The following is a 19950-nucleotide window of genomic DNA, read 5'->3' as shown; positions in this document are numbered from 1 at the left end:
GCTCTGTTAACTTATAAAGCACTATGTTAAACAAAAATAACCCGTCAATAACCAACACCAACTTAAAATATGTGTTATAATTATAAATAACTATTAGTTGATGTTGATTTTATTGATATTGATTACTACCTTTACTAGCTGTTATTTGTAATTTCCTAAGCAGGTAACTTTGTATGTCCCTGTGGAGTAGAACCTAGAGTACTTTTTTTTTAACCTCTAAATCAATTACCAAAAATAAATGATGAAATAATCAATCATCTATGAAAAATAATATATTTAAAAAGAAGCACTTATAAAATCTTCATATATATGTATTTAAAAATTCAGTGAATACACATTAACTCATACATTAATACTCTCAAAAACTTTTCACTCTGAAAAGCACACGACATAAATATTGACCTAGACCCTGCTATTTAAAGAGAAACATAAAAGGCATTTTTCTTGCATATGACACAAATCAATTAAAAACACTTAAAATTAAAAATGTGTAATTTTAATATTGCATATTTACATGATCAATGTAGAGTCCTTATAAATAAAAAATGATATACTTTTTAAAGGAAGCATAAAATAATGATTTATATTATTTTTCCAGCATTTGTGATCATAGCCAAAATGCAGCAGTTGGATTAAATTTTGTTTTCTTCAAAACCTTCTAATTTGACAAAATTTGGTACTTTGGTGCAATAATCATGATAAAGGTTTGAATACTCAGAGCAAAAATAGATTGAGTTTGGTATAAAATCCTCTTCTTTTTTCTTTCCAAACTGGTTATGTGTTAGTTTTTCAGGTAAATCCTGGCAGATTCTACTGTCTTAGTGAGCTATTCCTTTCTTCTAAATTGAGTTAACCTCTGCATCAAGTTTGTGAGAAACAGAAGTGTCAGAATTTACAATTGGACTGGGGAAGGGGTAATAAGACTGACCTATTTCTCAGTTGGAGAGAGTAGAAGAATGAAAAAACAAAACAAAACAAAACAAAACAAGTGAAGAACACTTTTCAAATCCAGAATGACAAGTGGAAAAATCATATTTCTACCTATTTCATTTTATGTTTCTAGGCTTTAAAGTAATTACATATAAAATATAAATTCATTTGAGGGAGCACAATTGCTCTCTGTATTTGAGAAATGAAACCAAGACTACTTTTAGCCAATTCTAAAAGTGGCAGAGACTCTATGTAACCCCTACAATTAGACATTGTTTTCATCAAGAATGATGCATTTAGTTTTTACAGACATAGAAATATATAGCACTTCAATCTGAATGTTTTGTTTAACTTTTCTGGAATCAGAAGTACAGAGTTGGGCTAAAACACTGTTCTACTGTTAACTCTAGACTATCTTTAAGTGGCTCCTTATTCACAACAAGTGTTTCCTGAATGAAGCTCATTCAGACTATGAGTGGGTGTAGAGAACTAATTAAAGTGTAGCGGAACTAAAACTCTTCATAAAAAGTACCTTTCCTCATAATTTATTCATATACTTGTTCTATGAAAAGATATTTCTTCTCCTTACCACTGATAGTAAAATAAAAATATCTATAGTCACAAAATAAATGATGCATTTTTGAATTCAGGATTTTATAATTTTCAGCTATAGTAAAAGTATGACATGCATATTTCTAGTTTAGTGTGTGATAATTAAAGAATGCTTGCATGTCAGAATGTAGTACTATCACAGATTACTGGGTTCCCCTAACACTTACATGATAATATAGTTGAACAGATAGGGAGTTAGATGTGTCATCAAATAAGAGAAAATTAGATAGGATGAAGCAGAGGACTATTAGTTAGGTAATCAGTACATCAAGGATGGTTGTATGTGTGTGTGGGGGGGTATGTTTTGGAGGCTACTATAGACTCCAGAAATAAAGCTAAAGAATGGGTCGTCTATGCCCAATGAATCAGGAGGAATGGGAGAATAAATTAACTTTTTGGAAAAGGTTAAAAGTGAACTGATTTTAACAGGAAGAATACAAGAATTAATGAAGGTGAGGGGTTCAGGAGTGTTTTGTTGAAAAAGACAATTTTCTCACAACAGAAGAGTCTTTGAGGGACAAAGTGCAAGATAATAAAGGCATAAACAGGGTTTGTGTGAAACTGGGGAGGAGTATACCTGAATTTGATAAGAATGAAAGTATACCTGGAGATATTATAAGAAAGGAGTTTGCACCTAAGGTGATAATTTTTGATAACTAGGATTGATTAAGCGAACAAGTAGCAAGCATTTATGAAGCACCTACTATATGCCAAGCATTATGCTAAATAAGGAGACAGGAGGTCTGGAGATAGTATAAAGAAATGTATTTTTAATAGGGTATACAAATTGGGGTTTGAAGAGAGAAAGGAAGGTACTAATGCTTAGGCTGAATTTTGTAACTAAAGGCATTTATTGAACTAATTAGAATTGAATTTCTGATTTGAATGTTGCTGTGATGGTGTAGCTGCAGTCAGTCTGTAATCTGGATACTAGGTCCTTCATGCTTTAATTGCAACTTTGAAAAGTTAGAGAAGGAAAGTTTCTGGAGTTGGTCTTTAAATCCTTTCAAGCAAGCAGACTTAAATGGTACCACATTTAGAGGTTTCTATCACAGATTGACTTTTGTATGTGTCATATCCCCCTATAAACTGCAAACTGCATGAGGTTAAGGAGTAAACTTTGTACCCTACCTCATCCTCTCTCATAGATTTCTATATGCAGCAGGTGCTTAATAAGCATTTGCAGAACTGAAGTTGAATATAAGACAAATATATATAAATGTAAAAATAAACATTTGTTTCAATGAAAAATATAAATGACTTTTGGATTATCTATATTAGTAACTATTAGTGTAGATAAGTTGACTCTATAAACAACTTTACTACCTATAATGTGCAAAGTACTACACATAGCTTATACAAGAAATTTAATTCCTATTAAAGGTTTACTTTCTTCAAATAATGACCTATGAATTTTTTGAAATACTATTTTTTCTATGTTCCTTGTATCTTTAGGTTTATAGAGTAAATGTTTAGATTACTATAAAAATCTTATTGTGTTTCAGACTATTTAATATGAAAAATGTGGTCTCTACATTGTGTAATGATTACAAAATGACCAAATCGTTTAAAAAAAATGGAAGATGTGATAGTTTCATGCAATATGCCAAAGTAACTATTGTAAAGTTTAGCTCAAGAAAGAAATAGCCTTATTGCTGATGGAGTAAGTAGATAAAAAATAATCCCCATACCTTAAATAGTAAAATGAACCTGTTGAAGAATATTTCTTTTGCAAAGTACCCTTGTTGACAGCCTCAGGGGATTGTTACCAATTTTGTAAGTCTTATATAACTGTCTTTTCACTACGGATGAAATAATGTTCTGTAGACTGATCCTGCTATTTCTCTGGCTCAATACAGCAAATATTAGCAGATGTTTCCACTATATGAAACCTTATCAAAGTCCTGTTGAATATTTTTCTTTTTTATTTGCCAACAGTTTATTTCTTTTAGCTCTTTCTATGTCTTAAATTGCCCATTGTTAGAGTAGAAGTTGTTTACTTCTAACTACGGAGTTCTCAATAAAACCTTTTAAAGTACACATCCACAAAGAGGAAGTTAAAAAGGTTGATCTATATGCCTTGCATTATGAATTAGGTGAAAACTATGATTTGAGATAAGGATAAAGGGAAACAACTAAAACTAAATAAAGATAAGATGATAATTAAACTCCTATGACATCTTTTAGCCCTAATGTGCCTCAATTTTTTGACTCAAAGTCCTGAATTAAATCTATAGTAGCAATTAATTCAAAATTGTATAATATTATAAGACTTAGAAAGTTCTTTATTCATAACAATCCACTTGTGTCATAGTTTGCACAAATATTATTATGCCCATTGTATATTGTGGAAACTTAGACGCAAGCTGGTTAAGTGATTTTTCCAAGACACAAAATTGTTAAATACTGGAGCCAAGATGTAAAACAAGTCTCCTGACTATTCCTAAATTTTATAACATTTATACTTTCATGATTGCTTTTTATTTCTATTTTTGAGACTGCATCTTTCACTCAAACTGAAAGTACATAGTCCACTTTGTGCTTAAGCCCAATACTGATCAGCATGTAAGCTTTATTCTACTCCATCTCTGAACTGGGATGATTCACTTTTCCTTAGGCAACCCAATGGCCCCTTGTTCCAAAGGCTTACCATACAGGTGTTAGCACACCCATTTGTTGTTAGCTGTATTGAAACTCAGAAACCCTGAGCTCAAGCAGGGCTCAGACTCCTGGTTACAGGGATTCCAGGCTACCAATCTCAGGCATGTTTATGCCTTATTTGAGTGTGAATTTTCCTATTCTTTTTGGGTATGAGCAAGCTTTATGTGGCACTAACAATCAGTAAGAAATCATAACACTGACCTAAAGCTTAAAGAGACTATACAACTGCCAACATTTTGTGATTTCATAGAATCATAATTTAGAACTAGAAGAAAATGGAAAATATCTTCTATTTTTTTTTTCAGATGAAGTCTAGAGCCATTAAAAATCAAATAAAATTCTTACCCATGTTCAGAGAGCTTGCAAGGAACAACATTAGGACTAGCTCAGGGTGCCTTACTTGAGGCCTATATACTTGCCATTTAAATGACAAAAGATTAATATGACAATGATGTCTCCCATCTCATGGAATGGATAACTTCAAATTCATTCTTTAGTTCTAATCTGGAAACACATTCATGGGTTTGAGTTTTCTGAGGTCATTGTAATAACACTGTTAAGTAAGAACACCCTCCTTTTAATGTTATATACATTTAATGAGCTTAATTCACCTAATTAATTCCTCCTCATCCCTGGCAGGGATCAGAGTGAGAATGAGATATCAGAAAAGTACATTTTGGTTGAGGGAAGAACAGGAAGCTATAAAACAAGTTTGGGTACAACAAACAGTTAGGGGACTCTGGAAAATTAAGAAAATAGGGAGAGGTCTGGGGGTCAATGAGTAGAAATGCAATAAGGAAGAGAAGGGCATAGTAGAATATAAAAAGTTCTCTACAATGCAGTTTTTACATAATGTCTTCAAAATTCAAAATAACAGTAGTTTTTTTTAAATTGAGTCAATTTAAAAATGTAAATAAATATAACCTCTGTGTTTGCTATTCATCTTTGCTCAATTCTAAGGAACATTTTGTTTTTCATAGAAGGCTCCTTGAAAGCAAGGAATATTTTGTTTTTCTTAGTCAGTGAAGTTGCCTTTTAAGAAGCACTCTCTATGTGCCAGACACTTTTATAAGCTCTGGGGATTCATAGAAAGTCAAAAAACAGGCTCTACTCTCAAGTATCTCACAAAGCCTAATCTTGGAGTCAACATCAAATAAGTATGTACAAACAAGATATAACTGGATGAATTGGGGCTAGTCTCAAAGAGAAGACACTAATATTAAGGAAGACTGGGAAATTTTTTTATTACAAAAGATGATACTTTAGCTGAGACTTGAAGGAAACTGGGGAAGCCAAGACAGAGATGAGAGAACATGTTCTGGATAGAGGGAATAGACAGAGAAAACACTTAGAAAACTGTTTTGTGTGAGGAAGGGCAAGGAAGGCAGTGTCCCTGGATCTCAGAGAATGAGGAACAGAATAAGGTATAAAAAAGAATGGAAAAGTAGAAAGGAGACAGATTATGAAGAATACTGGTTTTTTAAAGGCCTTTTTTGTCTTTGTGTCCTCAAGGCACAGTGCACTGCTTTACATAGGTAAGCACTTAGTCAATGTTTTGAATTGAATTAAATTGGCAGCAATTGTTTTGGCCTAAGGAAATAATTTATTATTAAGTAAGTAATTTATTATTAAGTAATCAATGATTTTAGGGTTTTAATGATTATAAGATCATAGATTGAGAGTTGAAAGTATTTTGATTTACATTTAGAGGTCACCTCATTTAAATGTTTTTATAGCTGATAAAATCTATATGTTTATATATGTACATATATATAATTTATATTAGTAATACTAATACAGAGAACAAACTCTCCCTATTTTGCACTTAAAGTTCTGACTGCCAGATTGTGGTTAGACAAAAGAGTATTCACGACAAGTTCCTCATGGTACCTCCAATATACCTTTTTGCATATATATTACCTCAATTGTATACATTTGGTTCAAGAATTTAACAAATTGTAATAGGTCTTGTTACACTCAGGTTTCAGAACATAGTCCACAAAAGCTGCACTGTTTTGTTTATGCTATTTTATTAGACTAGTCTCTATTCTTTCTTGAGCATTAGTTATCTGCCTTGCCACAGGGGAGACAGACTACCTCTTGCCTTTCTATCATTAATTCACAGAGGGAGGGGAGAATGCCGTACAGCTTTAAATTCATTGCTAAATATGGCAACATCTATAATTACAGATCACCATTTATTGTCTCCACAGGAACTTCTGTTATCCAGGTGACAGCTACAGATAATGATGATCCTTCACATGGGAATAATGCTAGACTCATTTATACTATACTACGGGGACGACCCTATTTTTCTGTAGAGCCAACGACAGGTACTACTGACTAACATAATCATAAACATAGAAAAGATAACTGAAAGTGTGGGAGCCAATGAAACTATCTTATATCCATATATATTTTTATAGATGTTTCCAAACTGAATGTATGTGATCTCTAAACTATCCAGAATAAAAAAAAACCATCAAATATAAAGAGCTGTAGAAGAAATAAGAGACATGTGGGAATATGATGTGGGAACACAATGAGGTACATACCATCCCTGACCAAATGTTTGCTTTTAAAGTTATGTCCATGATCCTTATTCTGAACATACTCAATGATTCCCTCAATATCTTTATTCAAATACAAGATGCAATTGTTTTTTTCACCTGCATAAAAACCCAAAGAATTTTAAATATAAAAGAATAGTAATAGGATAAAAACTTGTTCTCAGACCATTTTTAAACATCACAGAACAGATAAAAAGAATGAGATAATAAGTTAATAACCAATAATCAATAAACATCTATTAAGCACCTACTATGTGGCAGGAACTCTGTTAAATACTAGGGATATAAACATGAAAAAAAAGATAATCCCTGCCCTCAGTGAGTTTATGAGGTAATAGTGGTAGATTACACACAAAAGAAAGCTGAAAAAGGTTGAGGGGAAGGTACCTGGCACAGTGGAGAACTCAACATAATCTAAAACGAGTGATGACGGAGAATCCAAAAAATAGTTATAATAGTTCATAGGTATATAACAATATGGAAGATACGTTTTTCCCTCTCAACTCTGGGAAGTAAGTTGTTCAAATGCTATTTTCCTTTAGGAAATTTATATAGGATAAACCAATCTTCTTGTATTGCAGCAATGAGTTACAATGTTAGCTTTAAAATTTACTGTCTGGATCATCATGAACAAGTTAGGTAAAATTTTGCATTTTTCTTTTCTTTTTTTTTTTCTTTTTTTTTTTGGTTAGGCAATGGGGTTAAGTGACTTGCCCAGGGTCACACAGCTAGTAAGTGCATTTTTATTTTCAAATGTTATCATAGGTTTGGATATCGTCTCTACGTGACTTTTCCATAGTCTCGTGGTTGTATATTGTCTATGATTCTTGAATCACTATGTCATTTTGCAGTATATACTTTTAACAATTTCCTGTAATCATCAGAAATTTTATGTTAATTTTTCATGTCAATATACTACTAATGTAATATAAAATACAACATATTTTCAATAAGCAAGTATTTATTGATCATATGTCATGTTAAATACAGTTAAAAATAAATTAACTTGTCTGATTGCTAGTCAAATCTCCATGAATTATAATTCACTTTGTTCAATTTGGTTAGGAATTACTTGTTTCACCTTTTTTTTTATTTTAGTAAACTAAGCTGGAATAACCTTATAAAATATGAGCCTAAATTAAAATAGGAACCTTGTTCATTTTGCCTTTTTTTGATGTTCTGCCTCCAAATATAGATTGATTTGAAAAACTCACTTATCTCTTGTATTGCATAGATAATAATACAAAGGCACTGAAAAAAATGTAAACAAATAAAAAAGACAAAAAAGAGGGCCATTTAAGAGAAATAAAAAGATACAAAGACTAAAGAAATAAGACTAAATGGGACCGAAGCATTTCCAGATGCTCAAACACTTTCAACATCTAGGACAAAGTTATATACAATCCCTGAATACATTAAATGTATTATATTTTTATGCTCTTTTTTGTCCAAACTTTTGTGTGTGTGTGTGTGTGTATGTGGGGGGGAGGTTAAAATCAGTTTTCTAAAAAGTGCTCAGATCAAATCAGTCAATCCACTTTGGTTACTAACATAGCAAAAAATATTAGACTAACTTTCATAATTTAATACAATTTTTCAAAAAAACTACATTAATTTATAATAAACTCAATTCTCTTCATACTGGAAAACCTTTTAAAATAATCCAAGCTTTCACTTGCTTTGAAAGGGAACTTCTATAATAAAATGAAATTGCTGTTATTTATCATATAGCCATGGTATTTTTAAAATAGAAGAAACCTAAGTTTTCCTTAAGTTCAACCACTCATTGTATCCTGAAGAAAATTGATGATCAAGTTAAGTGCCTTGCCTAATTAGTGTGAGAGATAGTGTAATACTTGTAGCTAGAAGACTTGGATTTGAATTTCGGTGCTTTCCCTTACTTGCCTAAAAAAAATTGTGTTAGTTACTTTAATTGACTTAGTTTCAGTCTCCTCATTCTTATAGCAGGAATAAATAATAATTGTTCATAGGGCAACTAAATGGCACGGTGGATAGAACACTGGCCCTGGAGTCAGGAGGACTTGAATTCAAATCCAGCCTCAGACATATAATATTCACTAGCTCTGTGACTCTGGGCAAGTTACTTAACCACAATTGTCTACCCCCCCCAAAAAAATAATTGTACTATCTAACTCACCTGATTCCTTTGAGAAGCAAGTTATAGAATGTATTTGGAGTGTTTTTATAATATAAAAAATCCTGTATTTGTGTAAGCGATTTTATTAATATGTGACAGAATTCAGGCTAGACCTGTCTCTCCCCTATGGGTGGGAGAGAACCAATTCTCCTGCTTGAAACTTCCATATTTGGATAAAATTGAGGGAATTTAGAAGCCATCAAATCTAATCTCACTTAAACTGAATTTTTAAGAGATTAATTGACTTACTCATAGTTACATAGTATCTGATATTAAATTTATTCCAGGTCTTTCTGACTTCAAATTCAGCATTTTAACATGCTCCACTGAATCTTCTATGATGTTCTAGAGTGTTCTAGTTTCTGCCAGGCTGTGGTGTGTACTATAGAATGTTTAGAGAATTATTGTTAGATGAATAGTAATAGAATGGTTGCTATTATTTCAAGGAATACTAAGAATTTCTTCACAAATGGACCGAGAGGCTAAAGACCAGTATTTAGTTGTTGTTCAAGCCACAGACATGCTTGGTCTTCCAGGAGGACTTTCTGGCACAACAACTGTCACAATTAATCTCTCTGATGTCAATGATAACAGGCCTATATTTCAACTTGGTAAGTACCAGAATGGCTTAAATTTTAATTATTAAAAAATTACCAGCAACTTAAGTAGGTGCTACTTTTCTATTGCTTCATTTTAATAGAAAACAAGCAATTCTAGACCTATTAGTAACATAATATAAAATTTTTATTAAGCAACTAAAATAAACTTATTTTTCTGTGTTTGTTTAAATATTCCTGAAATAGTTTTCCTCAAGCAATGCTGTGAGATAGATGGTGCATGTAGTGTTATTCCCATTATTAGGACATTAGGAATCTGAGGCTCAAAGGTGAAGCTTGCTGAAGACATGTTTTTTAACTCCAAGGAATAGAGGCTTTGTTTTGTTTTATTTTTTAATTTATTGTTATTGTTTCTATTGTCAAAGATGAATTATATTGAGTCCAAGCTGAAATATTCTTCTGATCAAACAAAAGTCAGATAATCAGAGATTTTGAAGAATTACTATATTTTTAGTCAATTCAATTTCAGATTCCTATGCTAAAGGAAAGGTCAAAGAATTTGTTGTCTCCTATAGCTTTTGTTGTTGTTATTCAGTTGTTTCAGTCATGTCTGACTCTTTGTGACCCCATTTGGGGTTTTCTTGGCAGAGATGCTGGAGTGGTTTAGTCATTTTCTTCTCTAACTCAAGATGAGGAACTGAGGCAAACAGAATTAGGTGACTCACCCAGGGTCACACAGCTAATAAGTATCTGAGGGCATATTTGAACTCACAAAGATGAGTCTTCCTGACTTCAGTCCTGGCACTGTATCCAGTGTACCACCTAACTGCCTATTTTGTTTTAGGCTTGTTTAATTCAGTTATCGTAAACCTATGAAGAAAAAAAAACACCATTGTTGTGTCTAGAAGAGTTAATCTTCAGGGCAATACTGTGGCACTTGGTTATTAATAACCAAGAGAAATTGGAAGCAGATTTCCAGAGATGTTGAGCATAGGGAATATCTGTAATATTAGTTCTGGGAAAAAAAAAAGACTAATTTTATGCCATTATACAAGTAAGGGAACAACTGAGGTGGGTAAAAGAAGAAATGACTGAGAAAAAGTTTCCAGCTTCTGAGTATATAAATTTATTAAGCGATGCATGCCAATTGCATAACAAATAGGGAGTAGTAACCTTTCTCAGCTTTGGCACTAGACTCTGCATATGGGGAAAGACAGATTTTTATACCTTAAAAACAATCAAAAAAGACCAATTAATTAAAAGGAAACAACTAACCAGGATGCAACATTAGATAATCTGATTTTTGTTTGGAGGAAAGATTAGGGACTTTCCAAGTTGGTGGAGGGAGAATGAATAAATGCAATTTCTTGAAATCAAAAAAAGTGGTGTCCTACTCCCCTCAAATGTCTGTAAACAATCAAAGGGACATTGAAACAAATACTGATTGATGTAAGGCCAGTTTTCAGATAAGAACTTTGGGTAGCTTGAGATGTATAATTGTGATAAAATTCTTTGCATCAATTTTTGAGTCTGCCTGGGTTTCTAGTCAGCATAATGATCCTTACTTAAGGGTCTCTAAGTAACAAGTAAAGGTGGTCCAGTTTCCCAGCCAAGCTGGGCACAATTGAAACAATGAAATAAAGTTTTCTCCTAAATCCCACAATTGAATGAAGTTTTCTCACAAGACAAAATTGGATTAAACCCATAGCTGAATAGAAAGGGAACTCAGATCCAGAAATGAGTCACAAGATGGAATCAGTGTGGTTCATAAAATTCCCACAACCTTTTAGTGTTCTAATCCTTTCAATTTCCTTACAATAAAATTTGAAGAGAGTCTACTCAGGCCTAATTTTTGATTGATATGATTACTAGCATAGTGCCTGATACATAGCAGACTCCTAAAAAATATTTATTGATGGATTAATAGACATATTATTTTTAAATTGCTATAAAATTTTAAATAATGATTACTCAATAAGAGTTATTAATAGAGTTATTAATAGAGTTGCTAAGTTAAACAGGTTGATGCATGTTTTGCAGTTTGTTCCCAGTTTGGGAAGGAGAAATACCTAGTATATGTTTTTGTATGCACTGCCTACTATGTGGAAACAACAGTTTTCCCAAAACTTTTTCTTTCAATCTTTCAGATGTTTAATTTCAAAGTCATAAGATCATAACTTTTCTAGTGGAAAAGACTTCATAGAGCAACTAGTTTAATCTTCTAATTTTACTGGTGAGGAAACTGAAGCCCAGAGAGGCTAAATAACTTGCCATAGATCAAATAGGTAATGAGTTTTTTGAGGAAAGATTTTAACTCAGGCCCTCAAACTCTATAGTCACTATATAAAATGGCTACTTTCTCAGAATCTTGTTTAACTTAGAAGCTTTGACAAGCAGTCAGTCATTAGGTCATCCTGATTCTTCATTTCTAATATTCCTTACAGTCATGGAGAGTCTTAGAGTAATATCAAAGTTGAGAAGGTGAAGGGAGGAGTAAGAGTCAGAGAAAGAGATTCTAAATAAAAGATTTTCAAATTACTGTCTAAAGAGACAGAAAATTTGTGCAGTAGTTATGCATACCCTTAGAAAAGCATAAATGTGATAATGTTCTATTTTTTCTTGAAGGACTCTACCACATGAATGTCTCTGAATCTGCACCAGTTGGAACTTCCATAGGAATAATCATGGCAGAAGACAGTGACATAGGAGAGAATGCAAAAATGAATTACAGTATTGAAGATGGTTCATACATCTTTGACATTATCACCAATAATGAGACTCAGGAAGGAATAGTTGTATTAAAAAAGGTATTTATGTTTAAATAGTAAATTATATGTATACAAATAGTTGGAAATTGAATGAGTAACAGATAGAACTATTTTTCATAACAGATTGTCCTGTGATATTCACCTTAATTAAAAACTAGCTTGAGAATGAGAATTGCAAAAAGGAAATAAAATTTATTACAAAATTAGAAGAATATCATTAATAATAATATATGACAAGTTAATATTTGAAGAGCTTTTTTATTAAAGGCAGAGTTTATGAATTCAGTTTGAATATTGGGAAATTACTTTTAATAATTCTATATGAAATTTCAAAAGCTGTTTAAACCTACCTAAAAGTATAGTTATCATTTCAAAACAACTTTCATTAACTTCAATGACAAAATGGACTGCCTTAATTGTAATGAATACCTACTTTTTATAATGCCATTTAATGAAAATGTCAGACTAAGTATAGAAGTTAAAAGGTATTAATTCCTAACATATAACATGTGCTCAACCAAGACAGTTTAATAATTCAAACTTTTTTTTATATTTTAAAACACTTGAAAGTAACTATGCTAGTCATTAATCTATAATTAACTTTGTAATGCTGAAGAAAAACCTGATTTTTGAACACTGCAATCTGTTTCTATGTAGAAATTGGATTATGAGGTTCAGCGACAATACAGCATTCGAGCAAAAGTTACAAACAGCTTTATTGATAAAAATTTCCCAAAGGATGAAAATTCCGGACAAACTACTGTTATTAAAATCAGAGTGGAAGATGCTGATGAACCACCAATTTTCTCCCATCTGGAGTATCCAATGGAGATTGCTGAAGAATCTCCCTATGGTTCATATGTGGGCACTGTATTTGCCAGAGATCCAGATATTACCAACTCTCCAATCAGGTATGACCAACCAAACTCTCAATTCACAAAGTCAGAGAAACAACCACAACAATGAAAAGAATATAATTTCCCTTTGAACTCTACTTTTTAGTGTCTTTCAAAACAAACACTATTAAATAACATTTAATTTTATGCACTTCAAATTCTAATTTTCCTCATACAGTGCTACAAATATGTAAGCATGACAGAAAATTTAGTGTTTTTTTGTTTGTTTAGTTGTTTTTAGTGGTGAACATTGGACTTTCATCCTCGATAACTTGTGAATAATACCATATGTTAAAGGTGATTGGGTATAGATACATACTTAGTGGTAACTGTGACAGCTCCTCTATCTCTTCTATGTTAGAGAAAACTGGCAGTGTAATCTGTTAAGCAGCCAGATGAATGGGGAAAAATATTTTTTCATCAACAGATGGTGTTCCTGCTACATATGAATAGCTTTTTCTCTTCCTAACCCATCCTTGCATTCAATGGAAGTCTAGCAGATATGGCCTAGAATAGAATCAGAAATTATTTTGAAAAATATGAAATATTATGATGGCTTATCTGTGTCCCTTCAATCACAGCTTCATTGCAAAATATTTTGCTATTTACTGTTGATAGAAACATGATTTATTTTCACCTATTTTCAATTTGTTGTTTAATTTGTTTATAAATTAACAATTAAAAATATTTGTTCAGTACAAACCCAATGTTCAACATTGTGCTAAAGTTTAAGGGGTTATAAGAATATAAGACATAGGTCATTAATAGTGAGAAATTTGTAGTTGAATAATAGCACATGCACACATGCATGCACACACACACACACACACAGAAAGCATGTAATTGAGTTCTAAATTGTAACGTGCTTGTAAATATGCTTTAAGAAGTCAGAGAAGAGACAAGTTAATGAGGCCCAGAGATTTAAAAAAAAAGTATTTATAGAAGAGGTAGGACTTGAGTTGTGTCTTTATGGTGGGTAGGATATAAGCAAGTAGAAAGAAAGTAAAGACATTCCAGGAGGAACAAACAGCATGATCAAAGGCTGAGATACAAATCTGGGGGACTGGCTCAATTGCAACAAATCCAGAAAACAAAAATAAAATCTACTAATACAAAAGAAAAAGATAAGAGAGAGAGATTTTTGTGGTTCAGACACGTCTGACTTTTCCTATTCCCATTTGGGTTTGTTTTTGGCAAAGAAAAGAGAGTGATTTGCCATTTCTTTCTTCAGCTCATTTTACAAATGTTGAAACTGAGGCATATGAAGTTAAGTGACTTGCCCTAAGTTTCATAGCTAGTCTGAGGCAAGATTTTAATTAACAAAGATGAGTCTTCTTGCCTGCAGGCTTGGCATTCTATCATTGTGTTACTGAGCTGCCTGATGGATGGATGGTAGGTAGATAGATAGACATATACATACATACATAGGGATGTGTCAGATACTGTGATAAAATAGGAATGTACTATTGTAATGCTATTATTGGCTGCAGTGAAGATACATATAATAACTTCAATAAAATCATTTGACAAAGCTTGAGAGGCAGCATGGCAGATGATAAGGGTGGCATGCTTTCAGGCAAGATGACCCAGATTTAAGTCTTACCTCTAACACATGTGGGCTTTGTGGCTCTGGACAATTCACTTACTCTCCCAATACTCCAGCTTTCTGACAGTATAGGTAATCCTTCATATCCATAATCCTGCACCTCAGCAATGAAGGGAGAACTGTATATCAAGTCTCCTGCAAGGCCAATTAGTTACTACAATTACATAGTATTAATTTTATTTTATTGGTATGTTATTAAAATATGCACATATGTCTATGTATGTGGATATACATGTATATGTATGTGTGCATATATGTGGATATATTTGTAAATAGCAATCTTCTCTGCATTACTTTATTCATATAATTCATACCATTCTTCCCATTTTTATTTAAATTCTTCACATTCATTGTATAATAGTGCTGCAATTTTTCATTGCATTCATATAAAAATATTTAACCATTCTCCAATCAATGGACACATACTAATTTCTACTGTTTTGCTGCCAAATTTTTTTTGTTTTATATTTTGATATAATTATGTCATTTCATTCTTCCTTTGGTCTCATACCAGTATATAACTAGAAGTGTTGTGTCAGAATCAGAATATGTATATTTTCATTACTTTTTCACACAATTCAAAATTGTTTTCCAGAATAATTAAGTCAATTAATTTCCATCCACTATATGTATATGTGTGTTCACATCCATAAATTTGACAAATTATATATATATGCATATATGTATATATGCATATATATATATATGTAAGTGTGTGTGATCATCTTTCCAAAATCTCTTCAACATTTACTTATTCTATTCTTTATGTAATTATTGGCAAATTTTTAATTGTGATATACAAACTTTGAGTTGTATTCATTTATATTTATTTTATAATTAGTGGTATGGACAACCTTCCAGATCTTTGTTGATGAATACTGGTGCTTCTTTTAATAACCATTTCATATTCCTTGACTACTTATTCATTGAAGAATGACTTTTTGTCTTAAAACTGTGAATTGATTCCCTTTATACATTGAATATCCTAACTAAATCAAAGAGTTTTCATACATATTTTACAAATGATTTCCTTCCTAATTACAAATGCATGTTTTTTTTATTTTGTTCATTTTTATTTTTTTTCAATTTTCAATTTTCATTTCATGTGACTGACATTATCTATTTTACCATAGGTGATCACCTTTTCCCCTTCCCTACCTAAGAATTCTCCTTTTGGTCATAATTGTAATAATACCACCTTCTTCTTCTAATTTTTTTTTCACATTGTGATTTTTTACATTTAAATTAAGTCTTAGTTTGGAACTTTTTGTGGTATATGGGGTAAGATGTTACTCTACATTTGTATTTGTCAATCTGCTTACAAGTTTTGTTATCAGTTCTTGTTTAGTATTTTTCCCATTTTTGAAAAGTTAATTACTATTTAAAATTTTCAATTACACATGAATAAAACTTTTTAATCTTCATTTATAAAAAATTTGAGCTCCAAATTCTCTTTTCCTTTCCCTCCCCACAGCCATCTATGAGATGGTAAGCAATTTAATAGATTATGCGTGTGCAGGAGAAAAGTAAAACACAGAACACTCACAAGAGTTAATTTGACAGAAAATAAACTTCAAATAAGATTTAGTAATTTAATGTTTAACTACTACTGAAATCTGTAGGAAGCCTCATACTTAAGTGTCATCAAAGCACTTTTCTGAACGTCTATTAGACATTTTATATTTCATCTTGACTCTGCCCTGTCCAAATAGCTCCTGATATATGTCCTCTGGATAAATGTTGAGGATTGTACCAGACTTCTTGTTGTTAGACATCCTTTCCAAGGACATTAGAGTAGGAACTAGTCTCTTTCCCTTTGTATCATTTAGCACCAATCCAATCCAGGATCTCTGGACCTCTTAAATTCAAAAGGTCAAATACAAAATGGTCATTTTGATTTAGCAAATTATTTTAGATACAGTCTTAATCTAGGCTCAAATTTATCTAGGCAGAATATGTGCTCTAAAATCAACGTGCTTATGATTGTATGGAATATTATAGGGAAAGTACTCATCTCTTGGGAAGTGGTTAAAAACAGTCCTGAAAGAATTTGAAACCAGAAAGGAAGAGATATGCGAGGGCAGGATCATTCTCCTTTAAATTTTTACTGAAGCATCAGTTTTTATGGGTTTATATGTAATAAGGGAATTATTTTGCTCTCTAAGTACAAGTGTTTTCTCTAAACTATCAAGAAGCATTATATGTACTGGGAAATGCTATGAAGCATTTCCAATAAGATCAGAGTTGAAACAAGTATGTTCATTATCATCACTTTTATTCAATATTGTACTAGAAATGTTATCTTTAGCAGGAAGAGAAGAAAAAGAAATTGAAGGAATTAGAATACACAATGAAGAAACAAAGCTATTGTTCTTGGCAGATCTTATAATGATATACTTAGAGAATTCTACAGAATCAAGTAAAAAATGACTTGAAATAATTAACTGCTTTAGTAAAGTTGCAGAATATAAAATGAACTCACATAAATCATTGGCATTTCCATATATTACTGACAAAGTCCAGCAACAAGAGATAAAAAGAAAAATTACATTTAATATAATTGTAGACAATATAAAATAATTTAGAAGTCTATCTTCCAAGAGAAACCAAGGACCTCTGTGAACACAATTACAAAATACTTTTCGCACAAATAAAAACATATCTAAATAATTGGGAAAATATCAGTTGCTCATAGGTAGACTGAGCTAATATAATAAAAATAGCAATTCTACCTAAATTGACTTACTTATTCAGTACCATACCAATCAGACTATGAAAATGTACCTTATAGATCTAGAAAAAACAACAACAAATTCATCTGGAAGAACAAAAGTTCCAGAATATCAAGGGAATAATTGAAAAGAAATGCAAGGGAAGGTGACCCAACCATACCAAATCTAAAACCGTATAATGAAATAGCAATCATCAAAACTACTTGATACTGGCTAAGAAATAGAGTGGTGAATTAGTGGAATAGGTTAGGTACACAGGACACAGTAATCAATGGATAATCCATGTAATCAATGGATAAATCTAAACGTTCCAGCTTCTGGGATAAGAACTCATTATTTGACAAAAACTGCTGGGGATATAGAAAAATAATATGGCAAAAAGTAGACAGAGAGCAATATTTTACACTGTATGCTAATATAAGGTCAAAATGAATACATAATTTAGACAAATAGAGATACCACTAGCAAATTAGGAGAGCAAGAAATAGTTTCCTTGTCAGACCTATGGAGAAGGGAAGAATTTATAAGCAAACAAGAGATAGAGAACATTATGGAACGCAAAATGGATAATTTTGATTCCATTGAATTTAAATGTTTTTGTACAAATAAAGTCAATGTAATGAATATTAGAAGGAAAGCAGAGTGCTGGGAAATATTTTTTTTCTGCCAGTGTTTCTCCTAAAGGTCTCATTTCTAAAATATATAGAGAATTGAGTCAAATTCATAAGAATACAAGTCATTCCCAATTGACAAATGGTCAAAAGATATAAACAGGCAGTTTTCAGATGAAGAAATTAAAGCTATTTATAGTCATATAAAATGCTCTAAATCACTATTGAATAAAGAAATGAAAATTAAAAAAAAACTCTGAGGAACCACATCACACCTCTCAGATTTTCTAATATGACAGAAAAGGAAAATAATAAATGTTGGAGATGTGGGAAAATTGGAACACTGATGCATTTTTGGTAGAATTGTGAACTGATCCAAGCATTCTGGAGAATAATTTGGAATTATGCCCAAAGGGCAACCAAACTGTACATACCCTTTGATCCAGTAATACCACTACTAGGTCTGTATCCAAAAGAGATCATAGAAAATGGAAAAAGGACTCACATGTACAAAAATATTTAAAGCAGCTCTTTTTGTGGTGGCCAAGAATTGGAAATTGAGAGGATGCCCATCAACTGAGGAATGACTGAACAAATTGTGGTATATGAATGAATACCATTGTGCTATAAGAAATGATGACTGGGAAGATTTCAGAAAAAAACCTGGAAAGATTTATATGAACTGATGTTGAGGGAAGTGAGCAGAACCAGGAGAACATTGTACACAGCAACAGCAACATTGTGCGAGGATCAACTTTGATAGACTTAGCTCTTCTCAGTAATATAATGAACTAAGATAATTCCAAGAGAATCATGATGGAAAATGCTATCCACATCCAGAGAAAGAATTATGGAGTCTGAATGCAGACAGAAGAATAGTATTTGCTTTCTCTCTTTTTTTTTTTGTTTTGTTTTCTCTTTCTCATGATTTTTCCCTTTTGTTGATTCTTCTTTCACAACGTGACTAATGTGGAAATATGTTTAATATGATAATATATATATATATATATATATATATATATATCCTATATCAGATTACATACTGTCGTGGGGAGGGGGGAGAAGAGAGAAAGAGAGAGGTAAAAATTTGTAACTCAAAATCTTATAAAAGTAAATGTTGGATACTAAAAAAAAAGAAATCTAAGTGCAAGATTTTTTAGGCTTGCATCAAACATGGCTATTATCAGTTACACAAGTTGCCTCAGCATGCCTTTGTAGGTTATAAAAATAAGCTAGGCATTTCATTTGGTCCTAAAGTTAAGATGTGTTACCAAGGAGTGGAAATTTCAGAGAGGCAAATTTTGATTTAATATAAGAATAATTTTTTTCTAATTATCAGAGCTATTTACAAATGGAAATGTCTGCCTTAGAAGTCTGAAATTTTCCTAACTTTTGATTTCTTCTAGTTGAGGCTAGATCATCACTTGAGACTAGATCATCACTTGAGGGGAGATAAGGTAGATGGGATTCATGAACTATTTTTGAAATAGGCTAAATGAACTCTGAGATATCTTTAAATTCAATTAAATTTAATAAATACTTATTTTCTTACTGTGGTGAAAACAGTAACATACAAAGATAAGACATTCCTGAATTCATTGCCTATGTAATGTAGTTGAGAATAAATACAATATTGATAAATTACTGTAATCTACAACAGTACATGATAAGCACATCCACTTGCATAAACAAGGTTCTTTGTTGTCTAAGGAGGAAAGATCATTACTAATTAGGGGTTAGGAGTAGGAGGTGAGAGGGATCAAGGAAAACTCCCTAGATGAGGTAGTAGTATACAATTCTTTCTTTCTTTCTTTCTTTCTTTCTTTCTTTCTTTCTTTCTTTCTTTCTT

The 19950-nt window shown here is 31.9% G+C and overlaps 1 protein-coding gene across 1 annotated transcript in view; it reads left to right on the top strand.

Annotated features, from left to right (window-relative positions):
• The window catches only part of CDH19 (cadherin 19), an 86463-nt gene that overhangs the window by 9357 nt on the left and 57156 nt on the right, over nt 1–19950 (top strand). Inside the window, exons 3-6 of the mRNA XM_027852431.1 lie at nt 6417–6536; nt 9378–9542; nt 12114–12295; nt 12914–13167. Coding sequence (XP_027708232.1) covers nt 6417–6536; nt 9378–9542; nt 12114–12295; nt 12914–13167 — 721 coding nt within the window. The remainder of the gene's footprint in view (nt 1–6416; nt 6537–9377; nt 9543–12113; nt 12296–12913; nt 13168–19950) is intronic.

This window comes from Vombatus ursinus, unplaced genomic scaffold (genome assembly GCF_900497805.2).
Source record: "Vombatus ursinus unplaced genomic scaffold, bare-nosed wombat genome assembly UNPS02009573.1, whole genome shotgun sequence".
Lineage (NCBI taxonomy): Eukaryota > Metazoa > Chordata > Mammalia > Diprotodontia > Vombatidae > Vombatus > Vombatus ursinus.
Note: the sequence above shows the minus strand (reverse complement) of the source record. Positions and strands in the feature narration are given on the sequence as shown.